The 19,493-nt window shown below is 43.5% G+C and overlaps 1 protein-coding gene and 1 non-coding gene across 2 annotated transcripts in view; both read right to left on the minus strand.

Moving 5' to 3' along the window:
• The window catches only part of LOC126092672 (uncharacterized), a 581,966-nt gene that overhangs the window by 156,324 nt on the left and 406,149 nt on the right, over positions 1-19,493 (minus strand). The window contains exon 2 of the mRNA XM_049908394.1: positions 3,018-4,418. Coding sequence (XP_049764351.1) covers positions 3,018-3,545 — 528 coding nt within the window. The 5' untranslated portion in view covers positions 3,546-4,418. The remainder of the gene's footprint in view (positions 1-3,017; positions 4,419-19,493) is intronic.
• On the minus strand, positions 8,844-8,917 carry Trnat-ugu (transfer RNA threonine (anticodon UGU)). The gene has a single exon. It is a non-coding gene; the product is annotated as a tRNA-Thr (tRNA).

Here is a 19,493-nt window from a genome sequence, read left to right on the forward strand (position 1 = left end):
ATCATGACACTAAGAAGAACAAGAGCATGTACCAAAGGAGCTCAGCCGTACTGCTTTAAATTGATGTAATGTAAGCTCACCGCCTGGACATTACAAAAACATTTAATAAGAATCAACACACTAATATATTGGAGTAACGTATTTTACTTACCTTGTTCGTTTTCAGCTAACTTACCTGGTTATATCAAATCAAGAGAGGTAGTCTGATTCTTCCTCCATTCAGATTTCAGAGACAAATGACTCCCCATTACGTTTTATTACTATTTATTATACAGGGTGTCTCAGGAGGCATAGTCAGTATTCACGGATATGACAGGAGCGCTCATTTGAAGCAAAACACTTCACTGGGACACACGCCATATTCCCAATGATTTCGATGGTAGAGCACAATTAATGTAGATTTTTTTTATGAGCTAGTGGCACGTACATATGTATCATACCCACCCTGACCCTTCGACGTTTTATTGCAGTCCAACCTACCTCGTTGCTCTCAGCCTCTTTGCTCGGAATGTCTTCCTGTCATTAAACAAACACGTTGAACGCGCAGTTGTTGGTGGAATGTGCGAGTGAAGTAGTGTGAGGAATTGGGAGTGCTTCGGTTATCTGTGTTTGTGCACGCGCTGGTTAAAATGTCACATATCGACACTAACGAAGGATATACAAATATGGCGTACTTTTCGGCTTCTGCAATGGTAGTGCTCCTGGTGGTGTCGGAGAATACCGTCGGCGCTTTCCGACACGTCGAATTCCTGATCGTAGAGTGTTTACCAGTGTTTCCGACACATTGCTTGGAACATGTATTTTTCCAAATTTCCAATTTTCCTCTAAACGTCTACTTCAATAGTCTGAGCAGGAACAGCAACATATTATTTAAAAGGTTCAGCTTAATCCTACCATCAGTACACGGTGACTTCCTATACGTATCATTTTCCCATGACCATGTGTATGGCGGACATTAGATGCGGGAAACTTGTACCCATTTCAGATACAGCGAGTTTACAATATTCACTTTGGGGGCGATACCACGTTCCTATAATTTTGTCACTGGTTAAATGAAAATCGTTATTTGCTTCCCGTAATACTCGTCACGGAGAAAGCCACGTTTACACGGAATGGAACCAACAACACACGTAATAATCATCGATGGTTGCAGGAGAAACCACACGCTACATTGGAAACCACTTCCCACGTTCGTTTTTCGGTCAGTGTTTGGTGTGGCATAATCGGTAACATTTTGATAGGTCCAATTAACTTAGACGAGCGAATGACGCGACAGATTACTTGCATTTTCTGGAAAATTCGTCTGTTGAACACCCTGAGGAGCTCCTTTGGTCACGTGGACTACAGTGTACTTCCAACATGACGGCGCACATCCACATTCTTACCAGATGTGTGGGAGAACATCTCTACCGCACTCACAGTAATCGCTTGATTGGTGGTTTCAGTACAGTTAACTGGACACCGAGGTCGCCACACCATACGATATTACACTTTTGTTTATAGGGTCGGATGAAGTCTGAGTTGTACAATCGAAAGATGAATACGCGACATGAACTGCTTGGACTTATGGACGCTGCTATACTCGTCAGGGAACGTGCACAGGCATCCAGACAAGCAACACTATGTTCTCAAGAGAGCGCAAAACTGCAATGAAGCTGACTGTGGGATATTCGAATATTTGTGAACTGTACAGGTATTGTAACATGAGGTGTAAGGCACCCCTTAGAGGTAAATGTGTTACATATACGTATTTTTCAAATCATACTTTGTAAAATGGATGTTGTAATTGTTACTAACTCTTGTACTTGTGTTAACATGACAGTGTATTACATATACAGAAAAACGAATAGCGCATATGTTCATACGAAGTTTTTTGCTTCAGATGGTCTTTTCTGTCATACCCCTCAATATAGCGATTCCTCCTGGGACACCTTGAAAACATTCGCTCACTCCATCTCTTGTCTCACTGCAGTTTTATACTACTTACCACATAAAGTTTTGATTCCTTTCTCCTTAGCCCTTCATATCAGTTTAAAATAACGGAATGGTTCTCAAAACGTAGCGGCATGAATGATCGCATAATTACTAGAGGAGTAGGGTTGTTGTTGTTGTTGTTGTTGTTGTTGTTGTTGTTGTTGTGGTCTTCAGTCCTGAGACTGGTTAGATGCAGCTCTCCATGCTACTTTATCCTGTGCAAGCTTCTTCATCTCCCAGTATTTACTGCAACCTACATCCTTCTGAATCTGCTTAGTGTATTCATCTCTTGGTCTCACTCTACGATTTTTACCCTCCACGCTGCCCTCCAATGCTAAATTTGTGATCCCTTGATGCCTCAGAACATGTCTTACCAACCGTTTCCTCCTTCTTGTCAAGTTGTGCCACAAACTCCTCTTCTCCCCAATTCTATTCAATACCTCCTCATTAGTTACGTGATCTACCCATCTAATCTTCAGCATTCTTCTGTAGCACCACATTTCGAAAGTTTCTATTCTCTTCTTGTCTAAACTATTTATTGTCCACGTTTCACTTCCATACATAGCTACACTCCATACAAATACTTTCAGAAACGACTTCCTGACACTTAAATCTATACTCGATGTTAACAAATTTCTCTTCTTCAGAAACGCTTTCCTTGCCATTGCCAGTCTAAATTTTATATCCTCACTACTTCGACCATCATCAGTTATTTTGCACCCCAAATAGCAAAACTCCCTTACAGGAGTAGGGTAGATGTTGAGAAATTTCAACAAACAGATACTCGAAATATAATCGTTGCGTATCTTGCAGAAACCTACTTATAAAATGTTAACACTCAGTTTTTAGGATGAAGAGAGGGTATACTCTTCAGACATAAATGTAATGTTTCCTGTACATGTGGGAAAAAGAAATTCTTCCAGAGCTCCATCCGGTAAGGTAACAAGAAGAAACAGAATAAAAAGCACTCTTTGCCATGCAATTTATACAGATGTAGGAGTAGAGCTGGTGGAAATGCCGGAACAGGAAAGAGAACTCCTTACCTGCAAGTAGAGCACGACTTTGCAGAGGCCTGTCCCCATGAACCAAGTCTCGGTGACGTCCCAGAGCACGGTGGGCGGCAGACAGAAGAGGATCACCATGAAGTCGGCGACCGCGAGGTTCACGATGAAGTAGTTGGTGACGGTACGCATGGCGTGGTTACGGTAGACCGCGAGGCACACGAGCGCGTTGCCCACCAGCCCCGCCACGAAGACGAGCGAGTGCATCGCGATCAGGATCCACTCGTAGTCCTTGGGGTACACGTGCTGGTACACCATGTTCCAGTAGTCGATGTCTGGGATGCAGTAGTCGTTGGTGCAGTTCTGCCCCTCGGTGGCGTTGCCATCCTCGTCCAGAGAGAAGTCTGGAGTGGAGGCGTTGACCACCAGCGTCGTCGCTGTGACATTAGAGGACGATGACAGTGTCCACCAGGCCAGGTACAGTGGTGACGATGTAGTCGCCTCCGACGTGTTGCTCTCGTTCAGACTGCTTTCCCATTGGCTATAGTAGCCTGTTTCGTTCTCTGTCATTCTGCAGAAATATCTATCAACAGTTTTACAAGTCTCCACGGAAATGGTAGTACTTTCTCCAGAGTACACAAATAAAAACCTTCAAGTCACAGACGATCCGCTACACAAATATTTCTAGTTATCTCTTATTGATATGAAAGTTGCTCGTATTTGGATGTACTGTGAGGAGAAGACGCCTTGGAAGAGGCAATAAATTTTCAAATAACAAGTCTCCAGCTCCTAAATTTCAGAAGACTGACGAGAGCCTCTGTAGTACAGTGTACATACTTACTTGGAAGACATTTCAGCAGATATGTACAGAACCCTACCTACTGCATGATATGCCAAACTGAGTAACATGATCTACCTCAAAGTATAGCTTCATTTCCTCGCAAGCTGTAGAATAACATTGAGATCTTCATCACTTGTAAGACTTACAACAGTACGACTCACCCTCTATGAAAATATGTCTTCTTGTTGCCATTCTGTATGATATCATTTCTGCAGCCCAAGTGACTTGTGGAGAGATATTTACTTAAATTATAATGATATATCGTACCAAAAACAATTTTTTTCTGTGACATTCTATTACGGGGCATATAGGGCTCTTAAATTCACTACATTTGTCCACCTGATGACTTCGGTACCGAATATAATCTCGCTGCTTAAGCTATTTGTTTTCTCTTATCTTCAGTAAACTGTCGTATGCTGTCAACATTCAGACTGCAATGACTTCACTTTTACCGTTCACTATGATGACAAATGCACGAGAAAAACAGAGTACGGTAGACAGAGGAATGTTTGGTAAGCACATCACTGAGTTAACGTGTTCTGGCTTCTTCAGTCAAGGCGTGATGATGCCGAGATGTTCCAGCCTCTGTACTCAGACTGCACCTGCAAATAAAACAAAACATATCTATTAAAATACTGATTAGGAGGGAAAAATGAAAGCATATCTTACATTTGTTTCCAAAAACTGTAAGTTAGTAGCGTTAATAGTCTGCTGCATTAGACTCACAGGAATGAAATGAGTGTATGATGGGGATGAAAATGTAGTGACACGAAATCATACCTTTTAGCGAAAAGCGATCAGCAATGCTGTGCATGCAACGTAATGAATCTGTTGTGCCTAAAGAAAATTTGTACCATAGAACGACTCGTATATTTTCCGTTTCTTGCCAGCAGCCGCATTACCTTTTGGGCTATGTGAGCACACCTAGTGGCATCCATTCGTTTCATTTCGTGAATCTAATTCAGTCGTCACATATCCCTTGTGGCATGGTAAGCCACGTTCCCCCAGCGTCTCAGCTCTTCCAACGGTGTTATTAACACAAATCTCATGCAGTGAGCTGTTGGTAGCCGTATTTGGAAACAGTGTGTGTGAAAATCGGAGATAATGAGAGTTTCAATTACCCATGGGGAAGAGCTTTTGGTTAAAGAGACTGCTGATGAAAAACTGGATATCCACGTCCTAGTCACAACGTACTCTCTACATTGACAGTAATAAGTAGAAAAAAATATGTAAAATTTTTTATGATTAATGAAAACCACCAAAATTGCATTACAACACCTTTATTGCGGTGCGCTTTAAATGTGTAATAATACATCTGAGTCGGTTTTATTAATCATAATTCAATAATAATCAATTCATTTGCGATGCTCAACATGACCAAGATTATACAGGATGTAAATTGTAAGTTGACAATCCAGAATAACTCGAAAAATAAACTTCACACGAAAAATATGTAGAATTTAAAGTTGATTATTTTCGAGGGGGACATCTGCTAATGCTAAAATTAGCCCGCTACGACAGCCAGCCCCCTGGGGGTGAGGTGAGAGGCAACTTTACAATTTCAAATAAGAACCCCCATTTTTTACTGCAGAATCCGGTTCTACATAAAAAACTACGTACATTTTGTCTTAAACATTTGTTTTGATTCTTGATAGTTAGCGATGTTCTCACTTTTGCGTGGAAAGTGGTTACGGATAAATAAATAAAAACTTATTTATTTCGTAAATTTTGATTCGCTAAAACTAAAACTCTCCCCCTCTCCCCATACGGTTGGGTTTGAGAGAGAGGCATTAGAGTTTTGCAAATATTGACCCGCATACTAATTTTTTCCACAGATTCGGAAAAGTTTTGTTTGTTTCGTGATCCTCTCCCACCCCACCCCCAGGAAGCTGGGGTGGCGGGCTAATTTTAGCACCAGAGATGTCCCCCTCGAAAATAATGAACTTTGGATTCTACACATTTTTTCATGTAAAGCTTATTTTTCGAGTTATTCTGCTTAGTCAACTTAAAATTTACGCTCTGTATAGCAATAGTTGCAAAATCCGTTAAGTTCTCGAATAGTGCTACATAAAACAGACACGCGCAAATCTAGGTACTAAAGTCTGCTTCTGTTATTGGTACCTGCGAATAACTGTATGTCTAAGGCAAATGTTGCTGCTCATCAGTAACGGCGAGGGCTAGGAAAACTTAGTTTGGTGAATAGCATATCGTATCCTGCTGGCGTCAAAGCAAACTAACCTAAGCATCCTCCAAAATATGCCAATGATATTAACGTTTAAACAATCCCGCAGCTGTGTGTCAATAGTTGCAGAAGTTATGTCGTACTTATGCAAGTGACGAAACCATGTGTTACTTACACGTGTTTATTAGTTTCTTAGTTGGAATATGCCAAAAATTAATGTATTGGTAATAAAATTTCTCTTAAGTGGTCAATTCAAGATCAAGTAGGTGCAAGCGTCTGAAAAAGTACTGGGAAACAATAAGGTAAAGATTTAGATGTGTAGAAAGTAGGAATATTCTCTGTAATGAAGTGTCGCTTGCTGACTTCGTTGCAGTTTCATGTATCATACGATTATAACTCGTGCATGAAGAAATGGTGAAAAAATTTCTTGTGAGATATTCAATATTTGTATAATGAATGACTCACCAGAAATTCCTCCTTCATCTTGGGCCAAATATTTGAGTGCAGCGAAGAAAGACTTTCTAAAAGCTACACAAATGGATTTTTGTCCGAACTTCCAGAGCCAAAAGAAAAATGCTATAAAACTGATTAGAGTGAGATATGCAAAAAAAAAAAAAAAAAATACGAAGAGTGGGAAATGGACAAATTAAGTCGTTTTCAAAGGTAAATCTTAATGACATTACTATGAAACGGTAGAAACTTGTCCAAATGGATACAAAGTATCTGATCGACATTCCTTCACAAGTTTGCACTAGCTTGTTGCAATGAAATGTTGACCAAATACTACGTATCCATTTGGACTACTTTTTACTTATTCAAGTTGTTGTTGTTGTTGTGGTCTTCAGTCCTGACCTGAGACTGGTTTGATGCAGCTCTCCATGTTACCCTATCCTGTGCAAGTTTCTTCATCTCCCAGTACCTACTGCAACCTACATCCTTCTGAATCTGCTTAGTGTATTCCTCTCTTGACCTCACTCTACGATTTTTACCCTCCACACTACCATCCAATGCTAAATTTGTGATCCCTTGATGCCTCAGAACATGTCCTACCAACCGGTTCCTTCTTCTCGTCAAGTTGTGCCACAGACTCCTCTTCTCCCCAATTCTATTCAATACCTCCTCATTAGTTATGTGATCTATCCATCTAATCTTCAGCATTCTTCTGTAGCACCAAATTTCGAAAGCTTCTATTCTCAACCTGTCCAAACTATTTATCGTCCATGTTTCACTTCCATACATGGCTACACTCCATAAAAATACTTTCAGAAACGGCTTCCTGACATTTAAATCTATACTCGATGTTAACAAATTTCTCTTCTTCAGAAACGCTTTCCTTGCCATTGCCAGTCTAAATTTTATATCCTCTCTACTTCGACCACCATCAGTTATTTTGCTCCCCAAATAGCAAAACTCCTTTACTACTTTAAGTATCTCATTTCCTAATCTAATTCCCTCAGCATCACCCGACTTAATTCGACTACATTCCATTATCCTCGTTTTGCTTATACCCTCCTTTCAAGACACTTTACATTCCGTTCAACTGCTCTTCCAATACTTATTCATAGTAATGACATTAAACATTTGTCATTGAAAATGACGTAATACCTCTCTCTCTCTCTCTCTCTCTCTCTCTCTCTCTCTCTCGCTCTCTCACGGATGAAACAGACGCGGTAGGTTTACCTCAATTTCATCGCCGTTCTAAAATTCGTTATCTACAATGAGAATGGAAAGAGAATGTACCAGGCGACCATTTCCCTGAGAAAACAAACTTTACTGGTAGGTGAAGAGAAGAGAGTCGACGCAAATACGAAACAGTCCACGTTTCCCTTGCGTATCCCTGTGTTAGGACTCAATTCTGATACTATGTACTGAAAACAGTGGTACATCAGATAACTGCGTCGAGAATTAACTAGGTAAACTCTTAAATTTGATAAATTTAGCATAAAGAAAATAAAAATGTTGTGGTACCCGTTGAACAGTAACTTCTTATAGAGGCGTTTCTCCAAGCTATTCCTGAGAGGATGAGATTAAGTGCTATTGTCCGCAGAAGACTAACAGCGCTCTTCTTTGTTCTCGGTTCGATGCATTCGCTACTTCTCCATTCCTAGCACGCCCCCGGGTCGCACGCGCAATTCCCCTCTTGTGCGGCTATTAATCCCACTAACTGCGGGTCCTCTAAGGCTATTCAACATGTCGATAACCAATGGATTCCTCGTTACACCACGAGAACCAATGAAAGCCATAATGTTCGCCAGAAAAAATACTGCTTCCCACCCGCTAACTTTTCCGTCGAGCTGAATGTGATACAATGCTCGAAGTAACTAATACCCATCACCGTAACTAGAATGTTCGCAGTAACTAAATCTCATCCCCGTAACTTCCCCAAGTCATCTCTAGTTTTCGTTAACTGCTGTTTCATGTTTAAAATTTGTACACCTAAAGAAGTAGGTCATCTTTTCTATATAATATTCTCATCTAAAATCGGGTTCGAAGCTAGTGCGCTTCGAATTTCCATTCACCAATGTCGATAAATATTTCCATTAGGTTTTCTAAAACCGTTCAGGGGAACATCTCAATCACATCTTTCAATAGACCACGGCCGATTTCCTCCCCAAATCATTGTGTAGGGTAAGAATGTGCTACGGCACGAGTCATAACATCATCGGCAGAGAGTTTCGATATGTTTCCTTCTTTTCTTAAATGTAAGTCAGGTACGGCACTGTTGTTTATATACAGCAGGCTCCATTACAACCTTTTTGTAAAACTTCATGTATATATTAGAACTATATTAAGACCTTCAGCTGCTTACGGGTGCTGATATCAACGGTGAACAGGGGAAAATGTGTGCCTCGACCGGGAATCGAACCCAGGCTCTCCTGCTTACATGGCAGACGCTCTATCCATCTGAGCCACCGAGGACAAAGAGGATAGTGAGACTGCCGGGACAATCCCGCGCACGCCTCCCGCGAGACCCACATTTTCACCTTGCATGTCCACACGCTACATTCGTCGTGTCCCACCACAACACACTCATTACTCGTGGAAGACATTCTGGAAGACATCCTGTAAGATTGCATCCGCACAGAAGAAGAAGGTCATGGCCGGTATTGCCAGAACGATATACTTATTGGATATGGTGTCTGTTCTTTCGGACTTGTGTGTATGGGTGAGTGGGTGTAGTTTAGTGTAACTGGTTTTGTTGTATTATGATGATGATGATAATGATGATGATGATGATGACGATGATGATGACTATGAGAGAAAAGAGGCGGTGAAACCCGGAGGCGATACATAGCCTACTCCTCGCGAAGAACACTAATGGAGCCGTCAAGCAACATATTTGCAAATAAAGCTCGATAATGTGGAAGCCTCTGCCACTTCCAATGAGCGGTCACCACATATTGGCGAAAAACGATGGGGTCCGAATAGTTGTCACATCCGACTACATTGTCAGTGTCCGAGTAACCGTACGTATCGCATTAGTCTTCGTCCGAGGTAAGATACAGAAGAAGTTCAACCGAAAAAGCAGCTTCAGCTGATCGGGTATTCTTGTCGGCTAATCCAGTGCCAGTGTTCTCATCTTCAAGAGACAAGCCGATGCGGTAATGCGACAGGTCGATTAAATTGTCGCGAATGTCAGTCGCACTAAGACCAGTTTGATGGAGTTACATTGGCCGGGATCAGATTGTGAACACGGCGAAGCTCCTTTCATCGGGAGGATGGGAAGACTAACGTGAAACCACACTGTTTTCCAGGATATCAATTGCGCGGCCATTTCAGCTGGGGAGGGGGATGATTGTACTCCCCAACGAGAAAGCAAAAATCTGGTGGTAAAGTGTTTCATCGATAAAATGTCAGCTCCCAGAAAACTTATTATAATACAAAACTCACGTAAGTGCCGAAATTTAGAACTGATCCAGCCAACATTGGCAGGGGGAGTCACAGTGGCCGCTCGAAGACAACGTAAACAAGAGCGGTGTGATAGAACGAGTTGCTCGAGTAGACGTTAAAACGTTACACCGTATAAACAATATTGAAGCCTTCAGTATGATGTTGGGAAGTGGCTCTGAGCACTATGGGACTTAACATCTGAGGTCATCAGTCCCAGAGAACTTAGAACTACTTAAACCTAACTAACCTAAGGACATCACACACATCCATGCCCGAGGCAGGACTGGAACCTGCGACCGTAGCAGTCGCGCGGTCCCGGACTGAAGCGCCTTGAACCTCTCGGCCACCGCAGCCGGCGATATTGGGAAGTCCCAACCCTCCAAGGATGCGGGGTCTCGCAACAACTTCATATCAAAGTTGAAAAACATGACTGATCGAAAGGAAACGACCGGACGATTTGCATCAATTTGCGCGCCATAGTCTCGGGGAGCGGTAATAATTGTGCAATATGGTACACTTTCCTGAAAATATGGGATATAAGATCCGCACTTTGTGAAGAAGACTAGGGGAACGGCGTTCGTGCTTACGAACTGCCCCTTGAATTCGATTCATCACCTCCCGCAAATTGAGTGCAGCCAGTTTCATCGGGCAGCGATCCACGATGATCCCCTACGATTTCTGTCGATCTACCACCGCTACCCGTGGAATGACAACGTATTGAAAAACCTGCAGGAGTAGTAGGATACATTTCTGTTCATTAATGCGGACCACAGAGTGAGAACAAAGGAAATCCAATATGTCCTTGAGCTAGCATATGTCATCGACATGACATACCAATAGCATAACATTATCCGCGTACGCTCGAATCGAGAAGTTTTCTCCTAATATCTTCCAATCAAATAATTGATCAGAAATATGATGTAGCGGAGGTTCTAAGTACAAAACAAAAAGCCACATGGAGAGGGGGCTCCCTGGCCATAAGCCCTATCGGATGGTGATCTCTGGAGTAAGATGTCCATTCACTACGGCAAATGCGTGAATAGCAGATTGGATAATACCTGCCATGCTGCGACCGTTCCCCTTAAACACCTGCATCAAGAAACCATGACTGACCCGGTCAAATGCCTTATTAAAATCAATAGAAAGCAGGACTCCAGAGACAGAATACTCTGCATCCACCAAGACATGCCGGTCGGTGTGGCCGTGCGGTTCTAAGCGCGTCAGTTTGGAACCGCGGGACCGCTACAGTCGCAGGTTCAAATCCTGCCTCGGGCATGGATGTATGTGATGTCCTTAGGTTAGTTAGGTTTAATTAGTTCTAAGTTCTAGGGGACTGATGACCTCAGTAGTTAAGTCCCATAGTGCTCAGAGCCATTTGAACCATTTTTTTCCACCAAGACAACTTCCTGGCATTAGACTATGTAAGGCGTCCGGATTTTATGGACATTACATGAGAGTTGCATCAAACCAGTCTCAGGACTGAAGACCACAACAACAACAACAACATGAGCTTGATCCATAATGACAGGATTATACAGTATGAGATCACCAGAAAATAATAATTATATTATATCAACAAAAGGACTATGCAGTTAATCTCGTGTATGCAAACCAACAAAACAATCTCTACCAATATGGCCAATGGCATGTAACAAACAAGTTAAAGCGAAACGCATTTTGGAGACGAACCGAGCAGGTGGTTAATGATATTGTAAAACTCCCAATTAGCAAGAGAACGGCGACTTTCAGCGCAGAAAGGGATAAGGCCAGAACAATACATTATTTCTTTTAACGTAAATAAGGCCAGGACCGAGGGTAAGTGGCTGCACATCATTAACAGGGCTAAGCTACTACCCAGCAAGAAAAATAAAAATGTTTACTCATCTCTAGAGAGACGATGGTTGGCTGAAGCCATACTAGGAGATGCAGACGCAACACAGTGGGGAGATCCCCATTATACACTCCTGGAAATTGAAATAAGAACACCGTGAATTCATTGTCCCAGGAAGGGGAAACTTTATTGACACATTCCTGGGGTCAGATACATCACATGATCACACTGGCAGAACCACAGGCACATAGACACAGGCAACAGAGCATGCACAATGTCGGCACTAGTACAGTGTATATCCACCTTTCGCAGCAATGCAGGCTGCTATTCTCCCATGGAGACGATCGTAGAGATGCTGGATGTAGTCCTGTGGAATGGCTTGCCATGCCATTTCCACCTGGCACCTCAGTTGGACCAGCGTTCGTGCTGGACGTGCAGACCGCGTGAGACGACGCTTCATCCAGTCCCAAACATGCTCAATGGGGGACAGATCCGGAGATCTTGCTGGCCAGGGTAGTTGACTTACACCTTCTAGAGCACGTTGGGTGGCACGTGATACATGCGGACGTGCATTGTCCTGTTGGAACAGCAAGTTCCCTTGCCGGTCTAGGAATGGTAGAACGATGGGTTCGATGACGGGTGGGATGTACCGTGCACTATTCAGTGTCCTCTCGACGATCACCAGCGGTGTACGGCCAGTGTAGGAGATCGCTCCCCTCACCATGATGCCGGGTGTTGGCCCTGTGTGCCTCGGTCGTATGCAGTCATTGTGGCGCTCACCTGCACGGCGCCAAACACGCATACGACCATCATTGGCACCAAGGCAGAAGCGACTCTCATCGCTGAAGACGACACGTCTCCATTCGTCCCTCCATTCACGCCTGTCGCGACACCACTGGAGGCGGGCTGCACGATGTTGGGGCGTGAGCGGAAGACGGCCTAACGGTGTGCGGGACCGTAGCCCAGCTTCATGGAGACGGTTGCGAATGGTCCTCGCCGATACCCCAGGAGCAACAGTGTCCCTAATTTGCTGGGAAGTGGCGGTGCGGTCCCCTACGGCACTGCGTAGGATCCTACGGTCTTGGCGTGCATCCGTGCGTCGCTGCGGTCCGGTCCCAGGTCGACGGGCACGTGCACCTTCCGCTGACCACTGGCGACAACATCAATGTACTGTGGAGACCTCACGCTCCACGTGTTGAGCAATTCGGCGGTACGTCCACCCGGCCTCCCGCATGCCCACTATACGCCCTCGCTCAAAGTCCGTCAACTGCACATACGGTTCACGTCCACGCTGTCGCGGCATGCTACCAGTGTTAAAGACTGCGATTGAGCTCCGTATGCCACGGCAAACTGGCTGACACTGACGGCGGCGGTGCACAAATGCTGCGCAGCTAGCGCCATTCGACGGCCAACACCGCGGTTCCTGGTGTGTCCGCTGTGCCGTGCGTGTGATCATTGCTTGTACAGCCCTCTCGCAGTGTCCGGAGCAAGTATGGTGGGTCTGACACACCGGTGTCAATGTGTTCTTTTTTCCATTTCCAGGAGTGTATAAAAGCGTTTTGAAGCCTAAAATATCTATCTATCTATGTCTCTCTCTTTTCGCAGCAGATCGTACAGGTGTGTGGAAATGAGTGAGGGTGTTGAGAGCTTTGCTTCCTGGAAAGTGAGAACGATACACGTATCATAGCGACAGATAGCAAAGCGGTAGTTAATTATTCCTGCGAGAATTTTAGCGGGCAAAGAAATTGCGCACGTTACTCCAACCCATAGCGAGTGTACAATAGTGATTATTTCCACTAGGGAAAGATTAACGTTCTACAGAACTCGGGAAAGTTGCGACTGAGTGAATTCAGTCAAGGCCAGAGTAGGAAACTAGCGATTCAGATCCAGCACGGAGACAACGCCATTGCAGATGCCGCTTGGTAAAGAACCATCATGCCTTAGGTCACAGTAAATGTTGAGTCTAGATTTTTCTCAATTCAAATTGGGTACGCTTTGACCACTGAATATCAAAAGCTTGGATACTAAACTACCTTCACATTCTGTACATGAGAGTTTTTTTTATCGATTCAAAAAGTAAACTTATGCTCCACCAACTCAGTGCATTGACCACCTATGACAACGTAGATTTAAATGAGCTAATGAGGATTTTTAATAATCATTCTTTCCTGTGATAAAAAATTTTCATGTGTAGAGATAACGCTCTTAATAATCGTCATTTCAATATATTCAGAACTTAATTATCTTGTTATTGAGTGTCAAAAGGAATTGAACATGACTGTTGTTTATCACTTGACCCTTGAAAGCAACAGTTGATAAATTACATGTAGAATAAAAAGGGAATAGCTGTTTGTATTTCTAAAATAGATCCCAAACTTTCACTTTTATTAATTCATGCATTCTAGGTACGTGACAGCAGCGTTTCTAATGGTTTTTGTTACAATCCGCACCTGATATTAGCTGCCTTACAGGGCCAGGGTTATATTTATTTAGAATGTCTGTTGGACACCCTGGGCTTGAGAAGACAGTTCAGATGTTTTGTCCGTTTGCGCGCTAAGTGGTAAGCTAAGTTTTCATACATTAGTACACTCGCTGTGCATATATTAAAGTCTGATGAATGGCAACAAAAGAAATCAGAATCGTGGGTCCAGGCACACAGCTTTGGTGAACAGCCAGTATTGTCTCCAGCAGCACCGACAAACGGCTGTTAACCGCCCTGGCGACGGTTTTGTAATCGAAATTAAGTAGTGTGATCAATGTCCGGACGTCCGGTCGTCTTCGGAATTAGGACAATTTTACCAATCTTGAATGGGTGAGGAATCAGGTCCCCCGGATCACCTAATTTGCAATGGTATTACCTATAAGAGGCCACAAATGCACATAAAATTCCTTAGGAATACTGTATATTCCCGCCGATTTTTCCGATGGCGAGCCAACAATACGGCGATATGTATCATCGAGCATAAAGTCACTTAGAAATTCATCATTTAATGCGTGAGTAACTACGAAATCCAGGAGAGGAGGAAATGCATCACAGACAATCGTATCAGTAGCAGGAACGTCGTAAAGGTCGGTAAAGTAATTTTAGATCGCTCTGGCAATGTCACATTGGGACGTCAGTACGTGAAGATCGGTGTGCTGAAGGGACATGATATATGCTCTTTTTCGACGTGTTCATTATGCAGGAAGGAGTAGGATTTCGATCGCACCCTGAGACTTTCCATTTGTTGTCTCCTTAACTGAATAAGCTTCGCCTTAATATGCCGTACATGCATAATTAGTAAGAAAGCGTGGCTGGCCCTGTCATAAAGTTGCCGCAGGAATAAAATTTCTGGATCTGAAGGAGATTCCTCGCGCTCTCAGCTCCGTAACGCATTAACGCTTTCCGGAGAAAAGGTTTGGCATGCCCTGACCAGAACGATAACGGCACTAACAAGGGAACCTCCCCATCGCACCCCCCTCAGATTTAGTTATAAGTTAGCACAGTGGATATGCCTTGAAAAACTGAACACAGATCAATCGAGAAAACAGGAAGAAGTTGTGTGGAACTATGAAAAAAATTAATAAAATATACAAACTGAGTAGTCCATGCGCGAGATAGGCAACATCATGGAATTTCTGAGCTCGGGAGCGCCGTGGTCCCGTGGTTGGCGTGAATAGTTGCGGAACAAGAGGTCCTTGGTTCGAGTCTTCCCTCGACCGAAAATTTTACTTTCTTTATTTTCGCAAAGTTATGATCTGTCCGTTCGTTCATTGACATCTCTGTTCACTGTAATAAGTTTGGTGTCTGTGTTTTGCGGCCGCACCGCAAAACCGTGCGATTAGTAGACGAAAGGAAGTGCCTCTCCAATGGGAACCGAGAGCATTTGATCGCAAGGTCATAGGTCAACCGATTCCTCCACAGGAAAACACGTCTGATATATTCTATACGACACTGGTGACAACATGTGCGTCACATGACAGGAATATGTTGTCGGCCCACCTAACTTGTACACTTAGCGAATGGGTAAAAAGATTCTTCTACCTTTCCCGATTTAGGTTTCCTTGTGGATCTGATAATCACTCTCAAAAAAGTGATGAAACCATAAGAGTTTGTCACATAAACTGAAAATAAAAAATTAAACTTTTCACTCGAGAGAGGGTTTGAACCTAGGACCTCTCGTTCCGTAGTTGCTCTCGCTAACTACGAGACCACGGCCCTCCTTGACTCCCAGTGTCCTTGATGTTGCCTATCTTCGCATGGACTACTCAGTTTGTATATTCTACTAATTTTTTTCATAGTTCCACACAACTTCCTCCTGTTTTCTCCATTGATCTGTGCTCAGTTTTTCAAGGCCTATCCACTGTGCCAACTTATAACTAAACCTGAGGGGGGTGCGATGGGGAGGTTCCCTTGTAAGAACGCAAGCTGTGGGCCTAAACCTCTCGAACGATAATATCGACGGAAGGCTCCTTTAAAAGGGATGTGTTCAACATCCGGGACAGGCGATAAAGTTTTACTGGTTGCGGCACATGATTAAAAGTTTCAGCACAGTGATCAGTGAAACAAGTGCGTATGACGGCTATCGCTACTGTGGTATCGATTGCTAGGATGCCACGGTGTAGCTGCCAGTTAAGTTGTCACAACGACAGAACGACGACAGCGCCCTCTGGCAGGCGCTGTTCAGCTCTACGAGCACCACTGGAGATTCTCCACTTCTGATCAAGAGCAGACGGCCGGGACACTTAGCTTCAGCTTGAGACTGTGCTCATCTTTACAAAGTTATGTCACCATGTATTAACTTGTTTTTTGCACCATTAAACCACTTTTACTTTCTTGCAGTACCGACGTGTATTACCTTTTTCTGCTCCTACTCACTTCCTTCATTCGGCCAACCTTTCAGTTTTCCGTGAGCAGACCCACGCGCCACATTCCAGGAGGGATACAAAAGCTACCAGCTGTCCACATAAAGAATGAGTGGGATAGTGACATTTTCACCCACTGCGTATTTGCGAAGAACACATCAAATCGTCTATTTCCTCAATGAAATTAAAATTAGGGATCTGATCTACAGGACGAAAAACACAATTAAAATCTTCGCCTCTGCAGAGTTTGACGGGAAGAAAACGTGCATGGTTGTGGAACGTCCAGATCGTGAAGGGGCTTACAGAAGAATTTAAGTAAGATTACAGAAAGTTCAGTCTGTTCCTCGGCCGTTATCAAGAACTTCGAAATTAGTACCATTAGGTATTTCCAACCTCTAAAAAACATTGCAATTCGAGAAAGAACAATGTAGTTAAATACAAAAAATTAAGCCAGCAGAAATATAAGAGTTGGTGGAAGGATCACAATTTGTAATACAGTTACTTCAAATACAAAGACGAAATATATTCACAATCAAATGGGGTTTCTATTGTGGGGGGGGGGGGGGGGGGGAGGGGCAAGTACCTAGGTTGCGCTTGTATGTGATGGAGACACTTAACATTTATAATGTCATCTCTCTTGGACGCCTATGTGCTACTTACGACAAATTTGTAAGGCCTGCGTGTTATAGGCAACTATTAACATCACCATTGTTTGCCTTGATGTTGCAACCTCTATGTGTCCAAAGATCCGATGATGGCGGCTTTAGTTTCGCCGAAACCGGTAATCATGTAATAAAAAGAATTCCTGCGATGTTGGCTTCCAGTTTATTGTTTTACAACCATCTAGATCGCTCCCACATGAGCACAATGTGCTCCCTGCAAAATATTTTTCCATATTTCTTCTTTGCAGGGTAATGACAAGAAGACTTTCTACAGAATTGTAAGTAACTGCAACTCAAACAAAAGATTAAAGACAGACGCACGTGAGGCTTAAACGCCATACAATTTCTTCTATAAGATGCAGATGTGCAGGAAACAGTTATGTATCACAATGAAATGACATAATCAGATGGTATTACAGCCCATGACACATCATCTGAGGTTTTCGGTCGCCTGCTAAGTCTTTCTATTTGACACCACTTCGGTGACTTCTGCATCGCTGAAGATGAAATGAGATGAGATGAAATTATTAATGCCCAGTTGCAGAGTGAAGAAAATCTCCGACGCAACCGGGAAACGAACACGAGACCCGGAGATTTAGAGGCAGCTACTCAACCACTACACGCACAAGCTACGGACATGTATCATCATTTCCCACTAAGTAACTCCGATCCACTTGGCTTTGTAACTCTTGAACCAGAGAGTACTGGATCTTCTTTTTCAGTACGATACGCTTTTGGACGGAAGAGTATTCTACCGTTTTTACGAGGATTACCCCAGTGGGAGTTCCTAAATGGGCTCTGCTGAGCGCTATAATAAGACTCCTGGGTAAAAAGGGTTGGCCACAGAAGAACGTGAACTGAATTTCACAGCTGCCGAAGCGGCACCGCACGATTCTGTGTGGTGGCGGAGTAATTGAGTATGCGCTGGGGTAACGCACCGTAATGATGACACGTTCCGGGAATTTGCCTTACTTGGTTCTTATTTCACGTTTCTTATTTCCGTTTCAGCTGTAACGGTAGCGCCACCTCATAAGCTAAGTCATCTGCCATATCTCGTAATACTGTCTGCATCGGTGGCTCGCAGAGTGGTGGGAAAATCTGCTACGGTAGGTAAGTTCCGCTCACCCGCGAGAAGTGCCGTAGAAGAAGAAACGTAGTTTTTTTTTCTTCCCCTTCTGTCCAACCTCTTTACTAGATGATTCGCTTCTGCTGTGAGGTATAAAGCCACGCTCTGTTGGGGCACCGCGAGGAATCCTACACAATTTCTCGGGATCTGCGTATACGTATAGGAGAGTCTGCAGCGAGGAGACTTACCGACCGCTTCCGTACGTCACCTTCGGCATACTTCCTGGGCATTCTAGCTGCGCAACGTTGTGCAAGCAACGCATGTAAGCAGCGATGAGAGAACTACTGCTATGTCTGTGGTTGCGAGTCCATGTGCTGTAAACCGTTTAGGTTCTTTCGAGTCATCAGTCTTCTCACCGGTATCAATCAGTCCACCACGAATTCCTCTCCCGTGCCAACCTTTACATTCCAGAGTAACACTTGCAACAACATCCAAAATTATTTGTTGGATGTATTCTCATCTCTGTCTTTCCCTACAGTTTTTCCCCTCTGCAGCTCACTCTATCAACATAAAAGCTATAGCCTCATTTCTTAACACATGTCCGATCATCTTGTCTCTTCTTCCTGTTTTCCATATAGTCTTTCCCCGGTCGTTTCCACCACGAATTCCTCTCCCGTGCCAACCTTTACATTCCAGAGTAACACTTGCAACAACATCCAAAATTATTTGTTGCATGTATTCTCATCTCTGTCTTTCCCTACAGTTTTTCCCCTCTGCAGCTCACTCTATCAACATAAAAGCTATAACCTCATTTCTTAACACATGTCCGATCAACTTGTCTCTTCTTCCTGTTTTCCATATAGTCTTTCCCCGGTCGTTTCTAAGGAGAACCTCCTTATTCCTTACCTAATCAGTCCACCTGGTTTTCAACATCCTTCAGTAGTATCACATCTCTAATACTTCGCTTCGCCTCTGTTGTGGGTCTCCACTGTCCTTTTTCTAACAACCATACAACGCTATTCTCCAAACGTATATTTCAGAAATTTCTTCCTCAAATCAAGACCTATGTTTGATACTAGTGGACTTCTCTTAGCCAAGAATGTCCTTTTGCCAGTGCTAGTCCGCTTTCTGTGTCCTTCAACTGGGCTTGTATATCTTCTTTAGTTTCGCTGAGGACAGCAATGTCATCAGCGAATCTTA

This window comes from Schistocerca cancellata, chromosome 7 (genome assembly GCF_023864275.1).
Source record: "Schistocerca cancellata isolate TAMUIC-IGC-003103 chromosome 7, iqSchCanc2.1, whole genome shotgun sequence".
Lineage (NCBI taxonomy): Eukaryota > Metazoa > Arthropoda > Insecta > Orthoptera > Acrididae > Schistocerca > Schistocerca cancellata.